Below are 13,321 nucleotides of genomic sequence, written 5' to 3'. Positions count from 1 at the left end.
AAAAGGTGATAGTGTACAAGAGTCCTCTACAAGCACAGTGCAAGAAGAAGGCACCGAGCTTTGTGAGGATGGCCAGTGATAGCCCACAGTGATCACATCTGTTCAGGAAATAAAAATTTATTCCCAGGGGCTTCTAGATCAGTGGTTCTCCACTTCTGTATGGCGACCTTTTCGGGAGTCAAACAACCCTTTCTCGTGGGTTCCATATGAGATAGTATATGTATGTATATATATATCTGATGTTTATATTATGATTCATGATAGTAGCAAAAATACAGTTATGAAGTAGCAACAAGAATAATTTTATGTCTGGGGGTCAGCACAACACGAGGAACTGTTTTAAAGGGTTGCAGCAGTAGGGAGGTTGAGAACCACTGTTAGATTTTGTGCTAGTGTCCATGCCTCCAGCAGAGACAATTTTCTCCATGGAAAGAGAAGAAAGGGGATGGCTTGGGTCTCGATTGAAAGGAGGACTTCCTGGATTGGATCAAGGAAGTAGTGTAGGCAATAGGATTACAGGACATACTCCAGGAGGCTGCAGGGAGCAGTTAATTTCCTTGGCCTTCTGGAGCCTTCACTGTACAATTATATAATGATCCTGGGTAAAATTAGAAACCAACAAATCTGAGAGCAGAACCTTATCTTCCACTAAGGAGAAATTTCTAGATGTGAAATCACACCTGTCAACAGGTGAGATGGGCTTTAGCATCCACTGGGTATCCGGTGACCTACTTCTTCAGCAGGATTTTAAACTGTGTCTCTTCCCGCATAGCCACAATTACATGAAAGGCTGAGGCAGAACACGGAACAAATAAGACAAGGTTACCCCCAAAAAGACAATTGCAATCATGTTTCTATCAGTTGGGAGAAATAAGGGATAAAGCTTTGCTAAATGTACAACAGAAGTCAATCATGACGTCCACTTTATAATTAGGAGGACAATATATTAATTAACTCTCAGCGACATTGTACTTCTGCTGGATACAGAAAACCTAAGACTTGAGGTTGCCAGGACTCAGGCAGTGAGTGATTCAAAGCAAGGATTAGTGCCTTGCTTGCTTTTATTAGAAACTTCTTTATTTAAACTTATTTCGGTTTTAACCAATGATTTTAAAAAGATAGATTTCTTTTTAGTTCGTTATGTGTTTATGTGGCTGTGGCTATGTGCACTTGTGAGTTCAGTTCCCAGGGAGGTCAGAAGAGGGTGTTGGCCCTCCTGGACCTGGAGTTACAGATGTTTGTGAGTCTTCCAGGGTGGGTGCTGGGATCCAAATCCAAACCCAGGCCCTCTGTAAGAGCAGTGAGCCTTCTTCACTGCTAAGCTATCCTTCCAGTCCCTACCAAGGAATTTTTAAGGACATATACTTTGGATTTAAAAAAAAAAATGTGTAGATGGGGGAAAAACAAACGAACAACTAATCTGTTTAGCATTATATTATTACACCTCATCACTGTCTTTTCTAATGCCGATGCTTTTAAAGGGACGTTTGGTACATACCTGCTAAGATATCAAACCAAAGACACACATGTAAGTCCTGACAAGGAGACAGAGAAAGTGAAACCCTCCTGCTGGAGGGAATGGAAAAGGATTCAACTGTCTAGAAAAAAGGCTGAGCAGTTTCTCATCAGCATCAACACAAATACATGTGACCTAGGACCCTGCTCTTCTAAGTGAGATAAATGAAAACTTGTTATTCAAAACCCGTAATGTGAACATGGACAGAACGTTTATTCATATCTGTCTCAAGTTGGCAACAACTGGATGTCATTGAAAGTTGTGCAAAGACGGTGGGGCATGCATGCAACAGAACACCACTAAGGAACAAAAGTAAATACAACCATCCTGATCATCCATGAAAGGTCGGCTCCAGACTCTCCTGTAGCCATGGATATTGGAATACAGAAATTTTGTTCTTTCCCATGAGACAGTGCAGTGTTCTCATTCTGCATCTACCCCGGAATTACCACACGTTAACTCTAGATTACTTAGAATATCTCATACGTGTATTTATATCTCATAACTGCTATGAACATGCTGACCATACTTTCTGGAGGATAAAGTCAAGAGCAAGATGCCTATATGTACATGCACATCTTCTCAAGATTTTTATTGTAGCTGGTGGAATCAGGGAATGGGAAATCTATGAACAAGGGGAGACAGCTGTAACCAGTCATATTGTCAACACAGTGGGTCTCAAGGGCGCTATGCTAAATGAAAGATGACCTGGAACGCTTCAGAGTTTACATATCCTGTTTATATCACAATGCAGAAATGGCAAAGCCACCGAGGCAGGAGCTGAGTCAGAGGCAGGTATGGTCTAGTTGTGGAAGGAGTGTGGGTGCAGTAGCTTCTCACACACAGATCACTGTGGGTGTCTGACACAATCATAGAGTTACACCCTCCAAAGAGCAGATATACTGCTATACATAGCTATATATTGTCTATATACTCCAGATTTAATCCATAGATCATACAGAGAGAAGTATACATTTATATGCTCAGAATTATACCTAATTGTCCTTGCTTTGAAGGATTGGTTTTGGAAATGGAGTCATGTAACCTAAAGCTGGCCATTAACTCATTAAGTAACTGAGGCTGACTTTGAACTCCTGATCCTCTATCCTCAGCCTCCTGGTGCTAGGATTGCAGGTATGTGCCACCACGCTGTGCAGGAAGCACTGTTTTGGATCTAGGACCTCACTGTGAAGAAGAGAGACTAGCCTTGCACTTGAGAATTCTCCTGTTTCCATTGACCAAGTGCTGGGGTTACGGGTGTCCAGCACACCCGGCTCTGAAGTGTTTCTTACAAAGATGATGCTGCACACAAAATATCCATCTTTGACCCTTTCATCTTTATATATGTATGCGTGTGTTTGCCTGCTTGTCTGTATGTGTACCATGTGTAGGCAGGTGTCCACAAAGGCCAGAAGAGGTCATAGAAAGCTTCGGAGCTGAGTTACAGGCAGGTGTGAGCTTACCTGGCTTGGGTGCTGGGAACCAAACCTAGCTCCTCCATAAGAGCAGCATGTGTCCTCAGCCCCTGAGCCAGCTCTCCAGCCCTCTAATGTCTGCTTTAAAGGGATTACTGAGCATTTGCTATGTGTACTATGTGTTTCAGACAGAGCCCTGAAACATCACTCAATACTTCTCTGTTCTGTCCCTCAAAGTGTCTCACCTTTATGCTCATCTGCCTCTCAACCTCCAAGCACGTCTCATTGCAACGAGGGCAGAATCCAGTCACCAGCCTGACATCAAGTCTGCTGCCAGCCTCTCTGACTTCTCCTCCCCACTGCTCTCACACCTGGGATTCTGGAACCGTCTCCTCCCCATGATCCTGTTGTTCCCATTCCCACTGAGCAGCACGGTGGGAAATCTGTCTATGCCGATGGCTTCCCAGCTTCTGCAGCCCTGTCCCTTTGCTCTCTCATCTGTGGATTCTTTAGGTACGTGTAGCTAGTGTAGCAACTTTCATCTCTGGCTACACATACACACACACATTGCTCTTCTTTATTACTTTTCTTTGCTCTATAACTGAAGCAGCAGAAAGTTTCTCAAAAATATCTCTGCTATGGGTTGAATGTATCTCACACCTTTGCAGTTCATACATTGAAATCTTGACTTTTGCCATGACCCTATTGGAAGACAGGCCTCTGAAGAAGCAATTAAAGTGAAAGAGCGTAGAAAGGGTCGGTCCTTGATTGGAGAGAATTTGTGATTTCTATTAAAAACATACCTAAGAGCCCATTCTTGTACCCTCTCCCTTACATACACACACACACACACACACACACACACACACGGGGAAGAGCACCAGGGATATGCAGGATGGTAGCCATCAGGAAGCCAAGTAGAGGTCCTCTCACAGAAACCAAATGGTGGCCTTGATTTTGAACTGTGAGCCTTTGGAATTCGTCAGTTACAGTCTATGGAAGCCCACACCGAGAAGAATGATGCATTCCTTAACTCCCTCTCTCTTTAGGCTGACAGTTCAATGTGGACTCAGGAAATAGTGGCCATGTTGGGTAGGAGGCAGCCTGGCACACCGGAGTAACATAGCAGCTGTTTATTGAGGGCATGGATGGATGTGAAGTTGATGCTGGCATTCTGACCATGGAAAATGAGTCCAGGAAGCTGACAGGAAGCTAGAGATGAGACTCGGGAGGAGGGAAGCTCAATGCCACACCTTGGTAAATGCCCAAGGTAGGTTCAAGTGATGTCTGCTTTCCCAGAATGAAGAGCATTTGTAACCAGACATTGCAGTCCTTTGCTGTGGAAGATCTGGTTAGCTTTTAATCGCTTTTAGGTCTTTGACAAATTTTGTTCATGAGGCAGTGGGCAGAGAGACCTGCCCTAGGCTGGGAAGGGCATAACAGGTACCCAGGGCTACTCAGCAAAGTGTCTGTCTCATGCCTCATACAGCGATGTAACACTAGCCCACTGTCACTCTTTTAAGTAGAGAAACCGTGGGCTGCATTTTAGCATGGATGGTCTATTTTGTAAAATGTTCCAATTGGAATATTAAAAATGAAAGCAATAAAAATTGGATTGACAGAGTTTGCAAGGAAATTCTGTGGGGAATGCAGAGAGCAGAAGTATAAAGAAACCAACCAGCTAAACAGGCACTCACGGGAGGAACCCGTGGGGGAAAATTTAATGTGGTTTTGTTCTATCTGCTCTAATCCCATCCATCAAATAAGAATGACACTTCATCCTTCCCAGCGTGTTCTGGAACGCCATTCAAGTCCGAGTCACTTAGAACAGAAAACACACCGGGAAGGGTAGACAGAGCCCGCATCTTAATCTAATCCTGCCATCCTGCTGTGTCTGTACTCTATTCAAACCCAAGAGGAACCAGGAAAATTTACTGAACCCCCCACTGTAGGCTACACCGGGAGGGCCACGGTGTATTGGAGGCCATGTTGCATGTCCATACTATGCCTTACAGACACTGTCTGCGGAGATAGCCTCAGTCAGTAAAGGGCAAACACAAGAAACACACAAAAGAAAAGCCAGGAGTGGTCATATACCCTGTAGTCTCGGCACTGGGGGGACGGGGAGATGGTTGCACTCACTGAACACCCAGCCTACTCTACTCGGCAAGGCTGGCCATGAGAGAGCCTGCGTCATAAACCATGGTGAGTATCTCCTGGGAATGGCATCTGAGGTAGAACTCTGGCCTAAACATGAATGTACCTGCATACACATATCATAGACACATTCATACACATACACCATACTGCATAGAGACACATCACATACACACATTCACACACACAGGCATGTAAGTACATAGATACATGCACATGTATAAGTAATCCCAAACACACATATTTGCACACATGTATATACCAAACACAGAAACAAAGCCTAGCCCTTTCACATAGGCATCTATTTAAACAAATCCAAAAAAATTCTTCAAGTGGAAGTGTTTTGTACTAGGGAACAACTATCAGGAAATCAAACCAACTTGCAGCTGTCGTGGCAAAGCTAGAGGCACGTGTGTGCCTTTGTAATTTGCATGTGGTAACTCATGCATCATGACTGGTGAGTGATGTCACAAAACTCTGGGAATGGATGCCTGAGCAAACTGTTTAGCCGAAGTAGTTTATTCTCTTAAAGAGATTTGTTTTACTGTTTAGTGATCTTTAAAGATTTGTTGGTTATGCTACCTGTGTAAGTGTTCCCCTACATCAGTGTGTGTTACCACATGTATGTAGGGACTGAGAGGCCAGAAGAGAGGATCAGATCCGCTGTAACTGGAGTTACAGATGGTTTTGAGCAGTCATGTGGGTGTTGGAACCTGAACTCAGGTCCTCTGGGAGAGCATATAGGGTTCTGAGCCATCTGTCCAGAGCCATATATACATGCACACCATACATACACATACATATATATACACATACATACATACATACATACATACTCAGACACAGAAATACAAACACAGATACACACATATAAACACAAATACACACACAGACATACACGTAGGGTCATGATTGCTATTCAACAAATGCCTTCTTTGTACATCTGAGTGTTGTAAACTTGGGACAGTTTTTTTTTTTTTCTGTCCTCTGACAGGATCTGGAGACAACCACATGCTGCTGACAGCCATTGGAAAGTTCTGGAATCCTACAAGTCACTCTGCAATGTCTGGGGGCAAATCTTACCCACAAATCCTCTCACTTGAAATGTTGGTAGAGTTGGCACCTTGGGGTGAGTACGTGGATGAGATTTCCTGTGAACTGAACACTAAACGATGAAGGCCTAAGAGAAAACTAGGTACAATCTATACAACTAAGCTACCCATTGAAAACCTCTTTATCTCTGTGTGCACTGAGCTGCTCGCCCTGTGAATGACCCTTGTGGAGTTCATGGGACAAACCCAAATGTTGGTCATTTCCCCCTTTGCTTTTGAGACAAGGTCTTTCACTTTGCTGCTGCCCAGACCAGGCTGGCCCACCCCTGAACCCCAGGGGCTCTGCTGTCTCCACCTCTCATCTTCCTGTAGGAGTGCTGGAATCACACACGGACACTCTAGCATCCAGTTCATGTGGGTTGTGGGGATCAGGACCCCCCTTGTGCACTGCAGGCACCTTGCCCACTGAGCCATCTCCTTACCCCCACCTGTGTGCTTTTAAGGAGAGTGAGGAGTTCCTGAGTTTTCTGGAATTAAAGGCAGGAAAGACAAGTATCCTTCCTAAGCCCAGGAAAATGAGAGTGTGGGGTCACTAATAGGATATCAGTTTGCCTAAAGAAAAGCCATCTCCCGAGGATTTGCAGTCAGCAGTAATATAGTAAAATCTTATTTCACTGGCAATAAAACACGGACATATCAATACCCACAGGGCGGGATGTTTTTACCATAAAGAAAACATACAAAATCCTATTTGCACACCAAAATAAACAGTAAGAGCTTGTGTTTCATGTCCACAGGCAATATTGTTAGAGCTGGAATCATGAATACTATCCTCAGGGTAACCAACAGGATAAGATTAATAAGTTTTGGGTCATTTTTACTGTAATACCAACATAGTTTTCCCATTCGTTTCTTTCTCGGAGTCATAAGGCAACGTTTCCGTAGCACTCAGTATCAAATGCCCATAGAGAACAACTGGCCAAGAGCGCTACGGGAAAGATTCTCTTCTCATCCCCCACAGGGATACATCTCAGTCCAATAAAACCCCCGGAGAGCCCTTATAGAACTCATGGTGGGGAAGGGAGCTCGGACAGATGTGCTCGGGAAGGTGGGAAGTGGTGGGAAGGCTTGTTTCCTCACCCACCCAACTCCCATGTGAAAGCGATGGGACCTTGTAATGGATTGCTAGGAAAAACAAAAAGGAAATGGGTGACAGAAATCGTGAATCACAACGGATCGGGGGAGAACGGTCATTTTTATTTGCTAGGCTGAACCTTGCTAAGAGAGAAGTTAGTCAGATGTCCCTTTTCAGTTATGACTTTGGCCCTTTCACCCCCAACTCTTACTTGAAAGTGACACTGAGCTGACTTGAAGCAGTAACCTGGAGGGAGTCAGACGGACAGAGGTGGCATGTCGCAGTGACTAATTGCCAACAGCAATGTCTCGCTGCCCCAGAATTCCACGGGCACAGGCTAACGCACGCTAAGCGGAATCTTCATTCCAGTTGCACAGCGCGGGAGCCCGTGCAGCTGCAGGCCTCCACAGGTGTGGTCATTTACAGCTGAGGTCACACCCACCGTCCAGCTCTTCCCAAAGCCCCTTGCAATTTCACGTCCTCTTCCTTTTTATGTCATTTATTATTTCTATTTCTACAACTTGCTGAGAAGTGCTAGTACTGCCTGTTCGCGCACGGGTGAAGGGCCATCCGGCGGGACATGGCCAACCCACACTGTGGAGGGAAACTGACCCCCTCGCCCAGCAGAACTCGGCTGCCTCAGGTGGAAGTGAGGCTTCGTGAGGCCTCCTTCCTCCGTGCTAGAACGCTGAGCGGCTTGATGCTGTGCAGGTCTTGCGCAAGCAACCACAGAGGTTGTGAGTTAAGGAATTAACAGCCCCATGTCCGCACTGCTTAACTCTTCTCGGTTTTAGCTACTGTAGTGGTTTGAATGTGCAGTGCGCCCCCTGCCGGGCCCATGGAGTTGAGCACTCACTCTTCCAGCTGATGCTATAGTTCTGAGAGGAAGATTCTGAATCCAGGAAATGGCTCTCAGGAAGTAGGTCTCCTGTTTTCGGTCCGTTTCTGCATCCAAGGCTGTTCTTTGCTTCCTGATCTGGGCCTACGTGACCCGCACTCTCTGGCTACCACAGTCAAAAGCCACTCCCATCACCCCCACTGCCCTTCCTCCTCTACCATCTGGCCTGCACCATCAACCATGGGCCTAAACAGAGCCCCGCCCCCACACACACTTAAAACTGCTTTTTAGGGATTTGGTCCCAGCAATGAAGAAACCATTCGAATCCAGCCCCACATTATACTCAGAAAAACCTTCGGCTTAGCGTGTGTTTACTAGACGTCAGAGGACCATCAAACACATCCTTTTCTACAAAGTGGAGGACTTGGCAAGAGAACAGCTCGTGCTGGAGTGCCATTGTTCTCTCTACCCCTCCTCAGAGCACAACTGCTTCTCCTGTGAGATCCGGCGCAATCAACTTTCATCTCTGAAAAAATACATGCAATCAGGGGAGTGGTGAAAATTAAATTCACCTTCCTCACATATGTCCTAATATAGCCCTGGATCTTCACAGAGAAGAGGGTCCACCTTGTGTGTGCTACCCTCTTAATAGTTTGTGCATAGAAAATTGAAGATTGGGCCGAAGAAGCAGCTGAGCAGTTAAGAATGCTTTTGCTCCTGCAGAAGTTCCAAGTTGAACTCCCAAGGCCCACCTCCAGTGGCTCAGCACCCCGTGTAACTTCAGTTCCTGAGGATTGGCCACTCTCTGGACTCTGTGGGCACACGCACACACATGCACACACACCCCCACACACACTTAAAAATAAAATAAAACTTTTGAAAAGTGAATGTAAGCATATATCTTAATATATCTTAATACGTATACCTCTACTGCAGCATTGTTTTTACTTCATCTATTATAACTATGAATCTCATGTCTATTAGAGCCAAGATGCAGTAAAACTTTTTTCTCAAAAAGTTTTATGAATAGGAAGTTTTATGATAGTTTTATGAATAGGAAGGTCCTTTAAATCAAACCAAGAAGGGCTGCTGTTAAATTCTCCCAGCCCGGCACTACGTGGTACTCCGTGTCTCTCCAGGAGTGGAGAGACTGGACCTCCGTCTCTGGGTCCCACCATGACGTGTCCATGCTGTGGGAAGAGCTTCCTCCCTCTCACCGTGAACCTCTCCCTCTGTTAGGCTCTTTCCACCTGGTGTAACTGGCCTTAACCCTGGACGTTGTCACAGATTCTCTATGATGAGTAGGGGATCCAGCAAGCTCTACACCCCCAAGAGGGGCTGATATTTACCTGAGGGGAGGTTTGCTGAGATAGTAGATGATAGTAGATTTTGGTATTATACTTGGCCATTTGGTAAAATGGCTGTTCTACCAGTGACTTATTATTAGGGAGTTACCATAGAATCCAGTAAAACTAAAGATGGGCAAAGCATTGAAATGTGATCTATCAGAAGAAGCCAAAGAAAAAGGTTATTTTGCTACAGTCTTTGTACTTTCAGTTTCACTGCAGCATATAAAGCTCCTTTCTTCTTGTAACTAACATGACAGTGAAGAGCAGTCTGATACATTTCACTTTGTGTGTGTGTGTGCATGTACATGTGTGAGTGTGTGTCTGCCTGTGAGTGTGTATGTGTGTTTGCATGTGTGTATATGTGTGTGTATGTGTGTGTGTGCATGTATGTGTGTGACTGAGTGTATGTGTGTGTGTGTGTGTGTATGTGTATATGTGAGTGTGTTTGTGTGAGTGTGTGTGTATGTGTGGGGGGCGGTCGGAGAACTACTGTCAGGAGTTGGTTTCACCTTTCACCTTGTTGAGACAGGCCCTTTCTTCTTGTGTCTGCTGGAGAATTGTGTACCCCAGGTTACCTGACCCACAAGCTTTGAGGTTACACTCTTGTCTCCAATTCTAAGCTCACTGTAGAAGTGCTGGGATTACTGAAACATGTCACTGCATCTGGTTTTTTACATGGGTCTTGACTTGTTATTTATGTCTCAGGGATTGGAATCAGATCAAAAGGCTCAGGTCGTCCGACTTGCACAGAAAGTGCTTTACCCATCCTGGCCCACTAAATTCCATTCTTAACTCAAGACAGGAGAAACACATGGAAAATTTGTCTGCCTAGTCAGGAAATGGGATGATACCTGATGAGTATACCTAAGAAGCATCTGGAAACACAATGGCAGAGTCCACAGCTAGCCATGAATGCAGAGTATAAAGGCCTGAATTTCAGAAGAATGAGAGTGGGTGAGACTCAGCAGGAGGAAGGACCAGTGTAAAAAACAAACAAACAAACAACAAACAATCTCTGAGAGACAAGACGAAAAGCGCAGGAAAGATGAGGGATCCAGAGAAGGTTCTGGGCTGATGGCAGGTTTCTAGCATCAGTTTCTGTTACTACAACAGAGGGCAGCAGCAAAGCAAGCGCGGGACCTGGCTCTGCTCTTCACCGTGGTACAGCCCTCAGCAGAGGACTCCACATGGAACACTTTAGATAGACGGTCCCTTCTGACCGCCCATCCCTGCTTCTCTCTTCCACTTATATATCAAGCTTGCTAGAACAAACTCTCATCGTCTCTCTTACCTCCATGTACATGTTGTGAGTACTGATATACACATGTATGCGTGTTGGTTTGCTTCTGTGTGAGGGTCAGAGGTAAGCCTCAACTGTCAGTCCAAGGGACACTACCCTCCTTGTTTCTTACAACAGGGTCTCTCAGTGGTCTGGAAGTAGCCATGTATGTTAGGCTGGCTGGCCGCTTCACCCCAGAAACCTATCTGTCTCTACTAGTGCAGCACTGGGCTGAGAGCTACAAACCACCATGCTCAGCTTTTCCTTAATGTTGGTTTGGTACTCAAACTCAGATCCTCATGCCGACAAGACAAGCATTTTACTGAGGGAGTTCTCACCTTGGCCTTTGGCTATTTTAATCTCTCTTCAATGATTTCCCTCATTTACAAGATCTTCCTGCTTCAAGGACTTCGTCATTATTTATGCCATACCATAATGAAAAGGCAAATTTTAAACTTTCATATTAGCGCTGGCATAACGTTCTGTACCTGCACAGTTGCCCAATGAGAAACTTCTGTTCTTGAAAACAGGCTGGTAGCTACCTATGCAGACCCTTCTGCTCAGGCTGCCTATGTCCACAGAAAGCATCTCCCTGATGCCCCTCCAGATGCCATGCCAAATTCCACCACAGCCATAGTACACACCCTTCCTTCCTTCCTTCCTTTCTTCCTTCCTTCCTTCCTTCCTTCCTTCCTTCCTTCCTTCCTTCCTTCTTTCCTTCCTTCCTTCCTTCCTTCCTTCCTTCCTTCCTTCCTGTCTGTCTTTCTTTCCTTCTTTCTCTCTCTTTGTCATCTTCTTCTTCTTGGGTTTTGAGACCATTTCTTTGGCTGTCCTGGCACTTCCTCTGCAGACCAGGCTGGCCTTGAGCTCAGAGCTCCACCTGTCCCCTGAGCCCTGGAATTCCAGCATCATGCCTGCAGTTCTGTCTTTTCTTCGGCCCCAGATGGAGGCTCTCCAAAGAGTGAAACTAAGAGTAAGATATGGCATTTGGTTCTCATCTCCACCTCTGGCAGACCTAATGATTAATTATTTGAAAAATGGGAACATTAGCCCTCACTCAAATCGCGTAGCATAGCGCATGAAACAAAGCACTTCTGCTGTTCAGGCGTGAGCTCTGAGTTGTGATCTAGAATCAAAGCACTCTACCGTAGCTGTGTGAACAGCTGAGCTGGGGAAGTCAGAAAGAGCAGGCTTTTTGGAAGTGAGTACTAATGTCATCTTGAGACCGTGCCCCTGCCATCCTGTGGATGGCACCTATAATTTTGCAGCTATGTATTTAAGTTTATGAGTAAGCTGCTACAACACCTAAATTTCACTCCTATGTGGTCTGGCAAAAGGGTTATTGATCTAAACAGCAGTGATCACAACTGCGAATAAACTGCTGAAGGACAACTAACCGTAAGATAATTATACTCATTCCATCTCTAGCAGTAGGAACTCCACAGACAAAACCCAAATAGACCGAGATCACTGCTCCTACTCAAATTCTGGAATGAAAACAGACAGCTAGAAAATACTCAGGGCCAATGGCAAGTCAGGCAAAGCCAAGTAAAGGGAAGCACAAGAGAGAGAGAAAAAAAGCTAATTACAGAACTGTTTCAGAGACCATATCAGGTGTCTTAACAGTGCTGGTTTTTGGAGGCAGGGTTTGAAGCTAAATAAGAGGTTACATGTTGCCAGACACAGATTCAAGTGAAGTGTGAAGATACCTGAACAAGTCTCACCATGACCCTAACTCTGTTGCCGAAATGCATGTGGCCAGACACTATGTATGACTCAGAGCTGACCTCAATGGAGACAGCTGGGCAACTCAGGTCCTGGAGACACAGACTAATGCTGATGTTTCCTTCACATCTGTTCTTCCTCTCATACTAGTTTTGAGGTACAAGAGGACAATAAGATAAGCTAAGAGAAAGACTTAGACATTTCTGAGAAGAAAGTGCCAATGGCAGGAAATGTTTTACTAGCAGACCATACACAAAAGAAAACCATATATGGGCATTTTCTTTGATAGGGATTCAAAGGCCATAAACTACTTACAGAAATTAAAATGAAGAACAGAAAAAAAATGGGGCCTACTTACCCATTCTGTATGGCAGCTGTGGGGTCATAGGTCAAAGCCATGCCAGCCTGCATAGAAGGGGAGAAGAATAAAAAAAAAAATATATCTCAACATTTTTATTATAAACATTAAGCTAATAATACAAAACATTCAGTTCAAAAAACTTTGTGTTCTTGATTTAAGGTTTCCCCCTTTTATATGTTTCTTTACCTTTCTTGCCTGATGGGACAAGTTTCACTATCTTCAACCAGAATCCACCAGAGAGATGGGAGTGTATATAATATGATTCGCATAGACCAAGTGATGATAAAGCTTGATTGATTTCCATCTTTACTTCATAAACCATTGCTGTCTAATTTGGTAGGCTGTAGCTCTTTTGGTAGTGACAGGAGCAGCTATATATCAGGCTATGGAAAAAAAGAAGGCACCTGTAGCCCCGATTAAAACAACAGGTTCTTGAAATGCATCTAACCTGAGAGAAAAGGTATTAAGACGTATCTACTTTAAGAGAGTTTTAT

The 13,321-nt window shown here is 44.7% G+C and overlaps 1 protein-coding gene across 14 annotated transcripts in view; it reads right to left on the bottom strand.

The window, feature by feature from the left end:
* The window catches only part of Rbms3 (RNA binding motif single stranded interacting protein 3), a 1,270,324-nt gene that overhangs the window by 100,962 nt on the left and 1,156,041 nt on the right, over positions 1-13,321 (bottom strand). For all 14 annotated transcript variants that reach the window (XM_060385100.1, XM_060385099.1, XM_060385093.1 and 11 more), the window contains one exon: positions 12,825-12,871. In XM_060385100.1, coding sequence (XP_060241083.1) covers positions 12,825-12,871 — 47 coding nt within the window. The remainder of the gene's footprint in view (positions 1-12,824; positions 12,872-13,321) is intronic.

This window comes from Meriones unguiculatus, chromosome 6 (assembly GCF_030254825.1).
Source record: "Meriones unguiculatus strain TT.TT164.6M chromosome 6, Bangor_MerUng_6.1, whole genome shotgun sequence".
Classification (NCBI taxonomy): Eukaryota; Metazoa; Chordata; class Mammalia; order Rodentia; family Muridae; genus Meriones; species Meriones unguiculatus.
The sequence above is the reverse complement of the archived record's forward strand: the minus strand, read 5'-3'. Positions and strand labels throughout refer to the sequence as shown.